Raw genomic sequence first — 15,452 nt, forward strand, 5'->3', positions numbered from 1 at the left:
AGCGTTACTCTTACTACAAATAAGGAATTTTAGACCAAGATTTTTAAAGATAGTGTTTTCAAAATTGTCTACTTTCAAATAAATTCAGGCCATTAGCTCTATTCTAATTTCTACAAGGCTTATCCCATGGCCAAGAATTTCCTGCAAACACAGTTGTAAGAAGTTATAAGAAACATCACATGTCATCTGAAAGAAGAGATGTCTATACAGGCAAATGACTATGTTCAAATGCAGACCCCTTTTTTTAAAAAATACGAATTCTGGCCTGGCTAGGAAATCTTCAAACATACAGTAGATCCTTGTCAATGGATATTAAACAGAAGAGAAATGGGGTCATGCTCTATCACCTAGGAAGGGCTGGTTTAAATAAAGAATGCAAAAGGTTTCATTTTGCAAAATCTTAGTTACAAGATGTCAGTGATTATTACAATTAAGTTAAATGCAAAACCAAAGCATACTAAATAACCGAAGGCACACTTTTCAATGCAATATATTTATCTCTCTGCTCCATTGTAAGTTAATTTACTCCAGCACATCCTTAGTAACTCATTTAAATGGTCAAAGCTCTCCTGTATTCCCAAGTGCAAAACATAAACCATAGCAGAGTATTCCAGCTACTCAAGATTCACCACAGTTTCAAACCTTGCTCACAAGACATTGATATTCATTTTACAGGCAGGAGCTGAAATGACATCACACAATCTATAAGCCAACTGGAGGGGGCCATCCAGACTTTGCCCTGACGAATTTTCTCCGGCTTGAATTTAGAAGAGACATCATAGATTACATACTGAGTGCAAAATCTCTGGTCAGAAGTAGATTCTGCATGGTATGCCACCGTATTGATTGTCTGTGTCACATCACTGTCTGGTTTTGGCTGTCTAACCAGAATTTGTCCTCCTGCTGCTTTGACCAACTCCACAAGATCACTCTTCTGATGATGGCTGAAAGATCCCAAAAAGTAAAAGTAGCATCCATCAAACAACTTAGGCAGCTAGGTGGGAAGGAAAAAAAAAGTATAAATACAGGACTTCACAACTTGGCACAGAGGAAAGGAGTGGAAAGGAACAATCAGTGCCTACAAAAAATACAATTTAAAATAACCAACACTGGAAGCTAGAACACTAACTTTACGTGTAAGGTCCTCAGTATAAGTATGCAATCAAGAAAAGCTTGCTTACATGGTAAATTCTTGCTTACGTTTAAATATTTCCCAGCACAACAGGGTTTAACTATGAGCTAGGAATATTTACTGCTACAATACATTTAATGAACTTCTCCAGTGTAATCCAGAAAGTAACGAGAAATTAACCCTGTTAAATATAAAAGTGGCCCTATACGGAAACAAGAAGTAATAAAAACATTTTTCTTTCAACCTTCAGATAACAGAGAAAGCCAAAGCAGCATCACTTCCTGTCCCATACAGCTTCTTCCACAAGTGTAATACAGCATTCTCTCTGACAAGGTTATAGCAACATATCCACTAATAGAGAAAAATGACAGCTTTATGGGTGTTCGCAGTTCTTTCGATCACCTTGCACATAATCAAATTTCTGTACAAGACCACATTAAAGTTTTACATCTACTGCACCTGCACATGTGGCAAAGGGCAAAAATGCATGAACCAAAGGTCATTAAGATAATCTGTCTCAAGCAATAAAACCCACCAGCTGTTCTCTGTTGAGCCGGCCTCTTTGTGGGCCACCTTGGATTTCATACTTCTCTTCTTGCTCTCGAACTGTGGTTTGTAGACAGGCTCGCACCCCTACAAAAACGGCCATAAGGAAGGCAAAGATTAGAGATCCCGTGTTTTAACAGAGGCTTGCATGTCATTTTAGGGACTAAGGAGTTACACTAAAATAAAAAGAGCACCCACAATGCAAAACATAGCATCAAAGCTTGTGTGCTTTAGCAATTTTCTTTTAAACTTGAAAAAATTTACAACAGTAGTTGAAGATGCAAGTTAGATGGAGAGAAGCATTATCACACTAAAATCAGTGCTGTAAACACTAGGAATTATTAGCTTTTCCTCTTACCTACTAAAGGTCAACCACTTAATGTCAAATGTCAAATTGCTGATAATTTGGAAGCTTAAAGCCAGCATGTAGAATCAACTCTGCAGTTACGAAATGGAAGCAATTGCCTGATAAAGAGCAATTACAAAGTAAGCACAAAGCTGTTTCCGAACAGCTATGGCCTCAAGTAACAAATCAGATGGGATTTCAAGGTCTCCAAGATCAGCACAAACTGGAGATTTATGGTAGGGTTTAACAGTGGCATTCATTTTTGTTACCACTGCTGCATAATGAGATTGCCTTTTAGAGTCAACGTGTTTTTACATTGTTTTAAGGCTAGTTATTTTTTTCCAATACAGAATGCGCTGATGCTAATGTATTGCTAACATCAGTTAATCGTACTACCTGACCTCACTTTGGAAAGAGAAATTGCTGTGGTCTCCCATTCAAGGATGGAACATTTTGCACTCATACATACATTGCGCTCATTAATAAAAATTACCCAAGAAAGTTTGCAAAGCTGATTTTGAAAACTGTTCCATGAGGATTTACAATGTTGTCAAGGTCGTAACTTTTAAAGTAGTACCTCCACTCCTTGCACAGCATTTCTTACACAAAGCAACTTATCTTTACTGTGCAAATATGAAACCCACAGTATTAAAAAAAACCCAAACCCACAAACTGAACAAAATCAGAAGTAAAATGTGGGGGGTTGATTCTAAAAAGGAAGAAAGCACACAACTATGAAGAGAAGTATCACTGACAAAGGTACTTGGATACCATGGCAGCCAGCAGATAGGAATATCTAATCTAGAGAGATCTTGAAAGCCAACTCTTAGCAATTTACCACCAGTTCATACAAACTCACAAAATGCAATGGAAATACATATTTTAGTTACTAGAAGTTCTCCAATGTACTTATATCAAAAAAGGTAAACCTATACAGAAAACCACAACTGGCTGAATACTACGACAATATGTATCTCCTTCCATGTACAAGTATCAGGTTGATTATTTGCACTTGTTCATTCCTTCCAGGAAAATTAACATGAATGTGTACAAAACTAGAAGAGCAACCATCTATTTTCTGGAAAAGCAATCTGCATATTCATTACTGGTAACAGCAATGAATACCAAGAACTTATTTTCAAAGTACTCATAACTCAAAAATAAATCTAAAATTTATTTCACTATTTTATTTTTTTATCATCACAACTGAACAGGACTTCCTTGTGTCAGTTTGCCTCTAACTTACATAGCTATTCTTTCCTTCCAAGAAAACACAGATGTTAATGGGTGCCACTTACCATAAAGGAAAAACCGCCTCATCTAGTCTTAAGAACAGAACCGTCCATTCATTAAGAGCATGTTTTATTTCAATCTACCATCAAAAGCTCAATTTCAAGGACTTTCACTACAGAGCTGAGGTTTTTATACAATGACTACACCACAAATTGAGCATCCAGCGCCAGCATCAGTAAATGAAGCAAATTTGATATGGAAGTCATAAAAGATTGAACAAATACAAGACTATGATGTCTTTTTGTACTGTTACTCCCCCCAAAAAATTAAGTCATGAAAATGACTAATGTTAGTGGAATATCTCTTTTAGCAGAAAATGCAAAATAGGTTATATCTGTTTTGCATACATATGTCTGTCCATTTTATACTGCCAAGTCCTCTGTGGAATCTGTACGCCTCAAAGTTCCTTGCCACACATAATGACAATCCTCCATGAGAGCAAGAAGAGAGACTCATCTACATGTGTCCTGTTCTCATTGTATAGGAACCACAAGATAAACATGTTTCCTTGAAAAACTGAAAATATAAAAACAGACCATTTGTCTAGCCAGCATCTGCATGATCAGCATTCTCATTAATTTTAACTTTTCTTAACCAGCTAGAATCAGAACAGATCTGTGTCTTAACAGATTTGTGGCACAAAAGCTATGTATTCCAGATAGGCTAAAAAGCCCTGAACGTAAGTACTCAGTGCCCAGATGTTTCTCTAACATAAATATGTTACGAGGCAACACTGTTAGGCCTACACACACACAACTTTGTGGAGCAACAGACTCTGTATGTTTCAGTGATGGAAAAGTAATACATTTTCAATTCCCAAACATATTTTTCATGCAAGATGTAGAAGCAGAACTTGTTCTGACTCATGGGTCTTGTCATATTTGATAGGCAAGAACAAATGCTTTTTGGAACTGTTGTGCTCAGGGACATTTCAAGCAGTCTCATCTAACACTTTGTCTATGTGCAGGTAGCAGAAGACGAAAGTCATTCAAATCCTCAAGCTCAGAAGAGGTGGTGGTTCAGGCTTCAACATACTTCATGGCAATCTTACCACCAACAGCACAACTAATCCATAGTAAGAGTGTCACTTGGAAAGAGACAAGACAACACAGACAGGCTAACAGCAAAAGGAGAGCCTTAGGCATAAGGAAATGACACAAACAGCATGTCATCAGAATATAGAATGGTCTAGCTATATATTCAGAAAAACTGATGCAGTTAGCACCTGATGTTTGAGGAAGGTGCTTACAACCCTAAGGTGAACAGTCAAGGAATATCTATTCATTGAGGAAGGCCTCCTAACTAGAAAAAGGAAGCTAAAATAATTTAAGTGATAAAGACCAGTCTGTCCTTTAACTGCAGACTTTGTTCAGACTGATTTCTTCCCAAGTTGCTCGTTTCTCTTCAGCAACTCCTGCATACTAGAAAGAGATTTTGTATTAAAGAGTTAAAGGATTCATATACCATACTAAAAAAAGAAATCAGTGAAACAGAAAAGGGAAACATCCCCCTGTTCTCATATTTGAGATAAAATGACAGAGGGCTCAAGCTGTGTTTCTACCTAATTCATTATGCATTTGTCTAAACAGAAGGTTTGTATTTGCCCATTCTTTTTCCCCCTCTCCACACAAAACTTAGTGTCAAGTCACTTTGCTTCTAGCACTAATTTTGCATTATCATTTTCAGATGCAGTGACTCCAACTGGATGCAATAATCTAAGTGAGGTTCTCAAAAACAGTATAATCAGTTTCGGTTGCATTATGGTGTCATTGGGAAGCACCAGGCATGTACAAGCTTTATGATTCTTCTAATAGACGGTACAACAACCACAAGATGACCTTGTGCTAAAAACCCCTCAATTTCACATTTAAGAGTAGGGCTACAAACAGAAGATTAGAGCATACTGGAGCATACTGTAGGCCCTTCCAACTTTTTTTTTTTTTCCAGCTAGGGATTTTATTTTGACAACTGCGTGCTAAGGTGAGTTCACTCAGTAAAGCCCAGGTCTTTTTCTTGAGTAAGCATTATTAATTTTAAAGCTGCTAACATGTATAAAGTGGCTGGATAACATGACAGTTCCCTTTTAATAGTCTCTCCATCCAACTGAGTGTCATCCTGATTAAGAGGACATATAAAAGAAAATAAAATTCCATACTGCACTCAAAGGTATATCACTCCACTACTTTTACAGGGACATTTCCAGAAGCTCTGTTGACCTCACAGCACTCCTATTTAAGTTAGACATATAGCACCCTTTGGCTTCAAACAGGAGCCATGTTAAACTGATTCCCAGCACTCCTGAGATTACAGACTCTCATTTGTTCGGCACTGTATGGAAAAGCCACCAGTAAGAACTTGATGCCAAGACACTGGTCAAATGAATGGACTGGAAAAAAAAAAAATTGTTATTATCCTAATTAAAAAGGGATCAGGACACCATCAATGCTATGCCATCTCCCTTCTGAAACTGAGATGGACATCTTAAGTACTTATGCAAACTCTCAGAACAGGACTGAATCTTGGAAGGACAAGGACATCCTTAAAGAAGGTCTCTGAACAATGGAGGGGAAAGTAAACTTACTTTTGAGAGGACACCTGTAATTTTAGGAGGGGGCAGAGACCAGGGTTATGTTGTTTTCCTGCCCACATTCACAGTCTGTGCATTCTTTACAGGCAAGCCTGAACAAAATCTAGTCTGTTCTGTTATAAAATAAGACCATTCAACTTACTCAGGATCTCAACCAATCTTGATTTATTCTTTGATAACTATTGCCAATAAGAGCTGTGGACCTTCTAGGTTTGAGGTTGATCAAGTTTATTCATTTAACATGTTCTCTTCCCTAAAGAGAACAGGGTGATTATTGCAACTATGCTTTAATGGCCCTCTAGTTTAATCACAGTAGTTGGATCAATTACCCGCAAAAGGGTGAAACTTGTACCAAGGGAAGTGGCATTTTTGCATTTCACATGGACCAGAACTGTTTTGCAATGCCCAGTTCAAGTGTGCAAGCACTCATTAATAAAGCTTGCGTGACAGAAGAGCATACTGGGGCAAGATTGCATGTGCAGAGGGATCATGCAAGGTTCTTCCCTAGAAATACAGAACATTAGAAGTTTAAAAGCCTCTTAAATATCTACAAATTGCAAGTGTGAAATCAGCTATAAACAAGATCATTTGCACCAAGTTCTAGCAAAACCCAAGCCTGCATTAAAGTCCCTAGAAAATATTGCAGAAAAAGGTTTAATAGCTTAATACAACTGCATTTTAGCTTGGTGCCACCACATTTGGCAAGGAGAATACCTCATTTTTTTCCCTCATTAGCAAGATCAGTAAAGCATTACTACTTACACTGATCCTTATTACTTCACTGAATAGCTGCCCCTACCTTCTCACCTTCCAGTATGTAACGAGCAAGCAGGTTAAAAGGGTGCCCACTCTAACAGTATCGTTAACTGACCTTTGATACAACTGTAGCTACTACTCCTGGAAATAAAGAAAACATTATTTGCAAAATTTTAAGATCAGAGCCCTATAATCCTTATTCATGTAAGTCTTATTGGCTTATAATGAAACTAACTGCATCAGCAAAAACAATTTAAACAGGGTGAAGCGCAAAAAGAACTGGTTGCCAAGAACAAGTTGTAATCACCCACAGATACCCAGGGGTAGCTCTCAGTAACTCAATTAGCCTTAGTGGAGTTTTATTGGATTTGCATTAATAAAGCAAAGAGCAGGGGTTAGTCCCAAAAATCTCTTAGAAGAGCTAAAAGTAATTTAGAAATACACGATAGCAACAAAGAAGATAAAATACTACACATCCAAGATCCAGTAGAGATTGCAACTGAAACTTCCTCAGCTCGGTCTGCACTGGGTTTTAATACCTACATGCAGATTGAGTAAAGCTTAGTGATATTATTTTCCTAGAAAAGGAAGAAATCTGGACTGAGAAAAAGCCTTAGGGGAATTTGGCATGGCTAGCTTCAATTTGCTTTCATCAACAGCATTACTGGTCTCTGCTACAGCACAGAAAAGAATTTTTATACTGTCTCTTATATGCTTAGAAAGTAACTTTAGAATCACAGATTTTCACAGAGTGAGGTAGAGATCTCATTTGGTGAAACAAGAGCAGTCCATTTTTCCAACACATAGAAATGACATAAGATGCTGCAGAGACTAAAATGAATCTGCTTAGAAATGGCAGTTAACAAGTTAATGCAGGTGATATTTACTAAATATGATGAAGCAGATGCTTAGGAAGTCCTTAAACATCAATTCCCAGAAGCTAGGAGCATGTAATATGAAAATCATTACTTCACTTAAAAACCTCAAGTGTCATTATCTTCTTTAAGCAGCCACTATTTGCCACAGCTGTTTTCTAGACCAATCAAAGTGACTGGAGGTAGCCATTCCTAAGGTGCAGAGGTGAGGTTAAATTCCACTGGAAGTCCTCATCCTCTGGATCCCATCACAAGCTTTTAAATTAATGAGGTAACATTTCCCATCTTTTTCCTTACAATGGGCTTCCTTAATGCAATTTTTTTTCAAACCAAAAGTGAATTCAAGCAAAAGGACTCTGTAAGTATGAAAAACTGAGTGTCTGGATGACACAGAACAGAACAGGGGGGACAGCGGACACATGGTTTCCTTTTCTTCTAGACCTTCTTTCAAACCAGCCCACTTCCCAGCTCTGCAGAAAAACACCACATTTAAGACATTCTCACCCCCATTTTCTCCTCTGCAAACCCCAGCAGCTTCACAGTCTAAATTTGTGCCAACTTTGAAGCAAAACTGTTTCCCTCCTCCTTTCCACAAGGTGCAGACACTGTGGGAGTGCCGAAGTTCAGACCCTGTTGATGTGAAACATTCCCCTCAGCTGCACACTCAATACAACTAGAACATGCATTTGCACATCAGATATTTCTACCACCTCCCACAGAGCTGCGAGTCCTTTCATAGAAGGAGACAGTTGAAGTAAGTCTCCAACTGCAAAACAAGCACGAAACTCCAGTGATCAAAAGTTTTGAGCTGTTTTAAGGAGGGAAGGCTTTGCTGAGTATCAGCTTGTTATCTAAAAGATGTTTATGCATGGAAGAGAGAGAGTCCAGCCTGAGAAGCAGTCAGCTCAAACAGCTTTGCACTTCTCCTGTCTAATAGCCTAAACAAGGATGGGCATATTTCTCCAAGAAATTCAGAAAGATGTTTTTGCCTTGAAATGTCAGTCATGTAATCCCTTAGCTCTTCCAGTCAACTCCCAGTTGTTCCAAGTCCTTACAGGAAAAGCAGGGTTTTTTTGCATTCTTTTAAATGATCAGAGCTGAATCATTGCTGCTGCTCCAGGTAAGCAAAACAAATGAAGGAATAAGCAATCAGACGCTTAGAATTCTTCTAGATACTTTGCTGCAAAGACTGACACAAGCTTGTTTCAATGCATACCATTACCAAGATCATTTTTCATTCCCTGCTTTAACAGATGACAACCAGTTTAAGAAAAAACAAGCCGAAAAGCTATTAAAGGCTTCTGCTGGTTTTAATTACACTATTCTGTGCTCTACAAAAAGCATAGAGGAAATACCGCGCTACTTGATTCTTTGTTTCAGCCTACTTGCAGAAGGATAATGATATGCTACTTTGTGCCCCATTACCATCTCAGAAATAATGAAGGCAATAAAATAATGAAACCAATGAAAGATATGGCCAAGGGCAAGGACCACAGTGACAACAGTGTCTCAATTGAATTCTGTGCTGCTTTGAAAGTGGGTATGTTGCTGGCAGTGTATTATATATGGAAAATACGGAACTGCAACTGGTAATGTGAAACTTTTCTTCTGTGAAGATCTCATACTGCTCAGTGGTGACATCCTTTCATCCTAATCTTCCACCTGAAGACAAAAGGGAACCCCTATATATTTAAATCTTGGCTGTCTAATACTTAGAGGCCTTACATTTAGCTCAAACTCTGCTGGAAAATTCCACATTACCTTTCTACTGATACTAATGGATGCTGTATCTGTGTGTATAGACACATGTGAACAGAAGCATCATAGAATTTTACAAGAGAATGAAATTGCTTTTTATTAGAGAAACACAGCTTGAAAGCCTCCTATAATAGAAGAGTTAAGAAATACACTCTTAAATTAAATAGTTTTTTGCAAGCATGCAATTTTTTTTTAAAAAAGTGGTATAATTATGTGTAGGCTATAAATATAACTTTAGAAATAACAATCAAATGCAGCTTACCTTGTAGTAAAAAAAAATCAAATACTCACTTATGCATAGTCAGCATTTCATTAAGTACTACACTGAGCTTTGTTTTTTCAAATATTTCAGTGAAGTTTTTGAACATGAATTTACTTTAAGTGAACAGTTTACAACACTGAACTATAAACAACTCCTTCAATTTATTTGCAGTGGCTTTGACAGAAGCAAGCCAGAATATGCACACACTTTTGGAAGTTTATTTGCATCACATTTCAGGAAACTTACCCAAGTAGAAGTCAAAAAGCCACGATAAATAAAGACAGAAATTATGGAAAAAAAATCAAAGACCTCCTTTTCCTAGACAAATGTTCCATCAGCAGGAGTCCCATTATTTGTTATAACAATCTTGAACTTGTAATGACTCTGGAGAAGACTAATAACAGACTGGTGGGAACAGATGGAGTAGCGCTGTTAATTATAGGCACTTAGCTGCATCAGACCCCATGAGTTAGTAATAACATTTCCCACTAGGGAGGAGAATCACTTGCTTTTAAGTAGTATGTTGCTTACTAAGCTGGGAGCATTAGCAGTCAGGATTGTACTAATCAGTACTAACAACATAAAATAAAACTCAGCTGCAAACAAAAAACTATTTTAATATTCACTGAATAACCCCCACACTATTTTATTTATTTTTTCTTTTCCAATCACTTCTAAATATAGAAGTTCTTCACAAAGATTTAAACTCAGGTCTCTCTAATTAAATCTCCCTACCACTCAGCTGAAGCTTTCTAAGCATCTGACTAGCAAGAAGATAAAGTAAAATAAAGGAAAACCACCCTGGCATATATAATAGAAGGCATGCAGACCTCCTGAACTGAGTGAAGACAAGAACCTGCAAAGTGATTCACCACAGAAACAGATTATTCAGTCTTAGTTAAACAGGGTATCGTTCCAGAGCACCTGCACACACCCTTTCCAATTACGCAACACAAACACCACTTCTAGGCTTCCCGAGTTTCCTGCTGCATGCCTACCTCCAAACAGGAAACCACCCCCTTCTGGTTATCAACAAAGTGTCTGGAGATCATAAAATCCATCTGCTTGCTTAAGCATAAACAGTATTTCTCCATGTTACATATTCAACAAGAAGCTACTCCTATTTGTAAGAATCACAGTACAAAGACAACACAATGTTTTCCTTTTGCAAATGCTGGTAAGGCCACAAACAGAAGCCACTGCAGGTGTTGCAGAAAACGTCTGAGGGGACACTAATTCAACCAACCCTTTAAAAAAAAGCATGGAACAAGTCCACTGACTATCTGGAAGCCAAATGAACACCCTGAAAAACAGTCCAGTGTTCAAAGAGACTGATGATGTGCCTTATTTGAAAAACTATGCGTCTTTTGAAGCTTTAAGCAGTGCCTTCATAAACATTAGTGACTGGAAAATTTATACCATTAAAGAATCCTTATATTCTGATATTTAGTCACACAGTAGAAAACTGGAATGAAATTTGTCTGTGAGTTCTCTACGGATAATTAACTCATCTGTAGTGTACTTATTAGCTAAAAGGACTTAGCCATAAAGGTCAAGGGGAAGAAGATGGCTTTTACAACTACTGTGAAAGCAGATACTACAAAATACATTAGAAAAAAAAAGAACAACAAGCAGAATTGGGGGTGTAAGTCCACAGAATACAAAAAACCATACGCTGTATAAAATCTAATTACAGATTGCATGAAAGATGACATCAAAACTACTTGCATGCTAAGGGGACACTATAAGTCATGTTTCCTTGGAGGTCACTATTTTCATTGAAGAGCACTCCAGTCTGTAGGGCTCGTGTACAGAAATGGGTATCAAAAGTCACATACACATTCGATCTGCCTGAGCCTGTGATTGCATAAAGCCTGTCAGTTTTCTCAACAAATGAAGAACTTCAGTGGAAAGTACAAACAGGGGTTACGATCAGCTGACAGCCTGACTTTGGTTAGAAGTTATAACTTTCAACACATCTTAGCTTATATGTAAACAGGCAACATCTTACCTTCCTACAGGCCTTGATCACAACCCCAAGCAAGCAAAAGTTTCCTATCAATTTCAATGGCAGCTACTTCTAAGAAATTCAAAAATTTAATAAATTCCTTCCTCCTTTCCCAGGATATTTTCCATAATCTTCCAAATCACTCTTAATGTAGCAATGAACAAATTCACTCCCCACTGATACTTAGGGTATGACCTACCCAATACATCTAATAATGAAATGCACACATTTGCCAAGGAAGGAACAGTTGTATTATTCAATTAAATCTCTTGTCATTCAGGAGATTAAAAAATAAAACGCTCATACTTTATATTAACACAGTATTGATATTAGGGCAGTTGTTGAAAAAGAAAATTTTCTCTGGAATCCCATCCACAATTTCTGGTTAAAAAGTCTGAAGAATCCCATATATTTAATACTTACATTCAAACTTGAGGACCCAACATCCAGTCAGAACAGCCATCATACATTTGACAGTACTTGGCATTGGAACATCAGGGATAACAAGATGAGTTACTAGGAGAAAGATTACATCAGTGGAACTAAAAGCACATAAAAATCAGAACTATGCCTGGCTGAAAAGCAATCAATCGCCATTTAAGAAATAAACAGACTATAGTAATTTATCAGCCACTCTTTCCAGCACAAGTATGTGATTTTTGAAACTAAGATATGAGTAAGTAGAAGTGCTATTACAAATTTTGTATGTTTCAACATATACTTGCTGTGAAAAAGGGAAGTCACATTTTTATAGTTCTAAGCTAACACTTAAATTTTCAGAGGTGGCTCTAGTTTATAGGATAGGGGTTTTTTTCAGTCCTTTTAAAGTTATGTTCAACTTTGACAGGAATCTTACTGTGGGATCTCACTGCTTTAACACAAAGCTAATAGAACTCAACTTACAATTCTGGAGTAGTAATCAGGGTGTGAAAGATGGTAGGGGAAAATTACCTAAGCATTTCTTTCACAAGCAGGAAAAGCAGCACTCCAAAGAAAAACTAATAGGAAGGATTAAGACAAAGTTCCCATCCTCAAAAGAGAACAAAAAAACCCCAATCCCCATAATTTGGCTCTATCATCTCAATGAAGAACAAAATATGAAGGAAGGTAGCATGGGAGAAGAAATTTGTCAACTTTTGGTGCCTTAAGAAAGAGCATGTCATTGACTATCTGTCTAAGACTCACTTCTGAAAGATAAAAACCTTACAGGATGTCTCATATAAGCAGAGACCTTGAAGTTGGTAAAAGAAGTGTAAAGAGAGGTCTTTGAGGAGGATTTAGGGATTTTAAATAACAGAAAATATACTGTCAAACTGTGGCTTCCTCGGAAGCCTCCTGCCTCAGTAACCAGGCAGGCTTTGTACGCGTTTACATGCAAAAACACACCATCATTCTACTATGGCTATAATTCAGGGATTTTGGAAACTGCACTTATTAGGAACAATAAAAAAATGTTGCAGCTAGTATCTTAAAGGATAAAGTGGAGAACTGTAGTTACTTATATTTGGACAGAGACATTTCAACAAGACTACATACCTCTGCTATTAAATTCAGTACACCTTCGAGCCTTCAGAACTGTTGCTAGTTTGTTCAGCAATTTCTGTTGCTCCAAACTAAGATTGCTCCCCAGTATACTAAGAGGTCCATCTCTTGGCTGGCTGGGGCTCAGTGCCTGCATGAATAGAAAATTCTACAATAAGCTGAATGTTTGGGAACAAAGAAAGCAACTAACTTGTTTGACAGCTTTATTTAATAAGAATAAGCATTTTGAAAAACAATTCATGGCAAGCTTAGTGGACAGGGTCCATAAATAAACCTCTATATAACAAACCAGCTCTAGAGGAAAAAAGCTTGACATCAGAGGTACTTCATTTAGCTTATGCAAGGTACCAAAACACCTTGTGCATCAGGTTTTTCTTCTTTGCTTTTTTTTTTCCCCAAAGACTCTAGTGTGCACACATATAGATGCACACAAATGGATGAACATTGTGTAAACAGCCTTGCTGACTACAGTGTTGAAGGAGAAAAGAGATTCCCAATAAAGTAGTAAAGCCTCCTACTTTTAGTGAAGTATTACCAACAGATACGCTACCAATATAGAGTAACCTATATAATTAACACCTGCATTTTCTTTTACTAAAAAGTCCCTAATACATTGCCTTGTAAGTAATGAATGCTTAGCTTAAGGTTTTTTTACACGGGTACTATTAATGCAAAGTAAGAGGAGTTGCTTGCTCTAGTTTTATGCTGACAAGGATGCAATACTTCAGCTCCTGGGTCTTCCTAAGTAGTCCTAGATTCCATAGAAGAGACATACCTTTGAGACCCAGTTATGCTGAAGCCTCAGGCTTTGGATCAAGTCATCTATATGAGCTGGTAACCACCCACTGGCACACACTCATTCTAAAGCAAACGCAAATACTGAGTGTTTTGTTTGCAACAGAAGAGCCACATCTTACATTTGCTGCACGTGGGAGGAACAGTCATATCCTTGCTGATTTAGCTGCAACAGTTTACTTTTGGCCAACAGGCATCTTATTACCTCAATGAGAAGGGATCATAACAGGCTGTATATCCTGGAGTAGACTAGGGCTGCTTGTAGCAGCCAGGTCAGTTTAATCATCATTCATTAGGAAGCACAAAGCATTTCATAATGCAGTAACTTGTCAAGTCTGAATAACCTGATTTTGGTCACAAGTCTTGAGAAGTCTTTGGTAAAAAGAGGGGAAAAACAAAAACTAAAACCCCAAAACAATCTTCCTAAAACTGTTTTCAGCTGCTGAGCTGATATCTTCATTGTTGGACAAAGGACAATACTGGAACAGCCTTTTAAAGGCACACAAAAAGCACCTGGAGCAAAGGCTGCTGCCGCTTTCAGCCAGTTTGGCAAGTAGAACAAATTTAAATATGCAGGAAAACAACAACAGCAAAGTTCAAACAACAGTATTTCAAGAATAAACACAGCATTCATTCTCCTATAATAAAGCCACATTACAAGAAACATCCTTTGTTTTCCCAGATAAAGCTGTAACACAGAATGTCATAGCTTGTAAGTGTCCCACATACATTCTAGAAATATTGTCCAAGTTAGTTTCCCAACCTATTTTAAATGTCCCTATAAAGGCAGGTGATGTACTGTACTTAGGTCCAAGCCTTCAATACTTAACAGGATGAACTTACCTTTTTTTAAAAAGCAAAACAAACAAACAAAAAAAACCTACACATGCTTACCTCAGAGGGTTGGTTAAGTGAAAATGATTCATTCTTCACTGGTAACATTAGCACAGACTTCATCTTTTCACTTTCTGCATAGTCCACAGGCCGCAGACCAAATATATTACTGGCAAAACAAGCACAGATGGGTTTAAGTAAATAAAATGTGACTTGATTCTTAACTAACTGGGACATAAGCCGGGTAGCTTTCCCTCCCACTTTCTTATTAATATGTAATTTCAGCTAAAAAACACTACGGTTCAAGTAAGAATTGCATGCAAGACAGATGGATACTGAATTACAAGCTGCTGCATTCAGCTGAGGAGTAAGGGATGTTCAGAGCAGAATGTTCAGTTAAATAAACCACAGTCCTTGTTAAATTGTTTCAAGATGCACTTTGGTATCATTCACAATACCCAGAAATTTCAGCTTTAATCTTTCATTGCAGTCATATAACCGAGAAATGTATTTTTGGCTTACCCGTTTGCCATAAAAGACATGTCAGAAGATTCTACATGCTGTGTTAAACACTGGAGCTTGATGTGGTTATACTTTTATGGGAAAAGCTATCTGCTTCCTACTTGGGAACTGAGACTCCCTTGCACTTCCAAAATTTGAGCATGCATCTCATTTTCCCCTCAGCATGCTGTTCCACAGAACACATTACAGCCAATTC

At 37.6% G+C, this 15,452-nt stretch overlaps 1 protein-coding gene across 1 annotated transcript in view; it reads right to left on the reverse strand.

Annotated features, from left to right (window-relative positions):
* Window positions 1–664: 664 nt before the first annotated feature.
* Window positions 665–15,452, reverse strand: part of BARD1 (BRCA1 associated RING domain 1) — a 43,942-nt gene continuing 29,154 nt past the window's right edge. Inside the window, exons 7-11 of the mRNA XM_075711153.1 lie at window positions 14,795–14,903; window positions 13,100–13,235; window positions 11,987–12,079; window positions 1,668–1,765; window positions 665–994 (exon numbers count right to left, since the gene is read on the reverse strand). Of these exons, the coding sequence (XP_075567268.1) occupies window positions 665–994; window positions 1,668–1,765; window positions 11,987–12,079; window positions 13,100–13,235; window positions 14,795–14,903 (766 nt within the window). The remainder of the gene's footprint in view (window positions 995–1,667; window positions 1,766–11,986; window positions 12,080–13,099; window positions 13,236–14,794; window positions 14,904–15,452) is intronic.

Source organism: Pelecanus crispus, chromosome 5, assembly GCF_030463565.1.
Source record: "Pelecanus crispus isolate bPelCri1 chromosome 5, bPelCri1.pri, whole genome shotgun sequence".
NCBI lineage: Eukaryota > Metazoa > Chordata > Aves > Pelecaniformes > Pelecanidae > Pelecanus > Pelecanus crispus.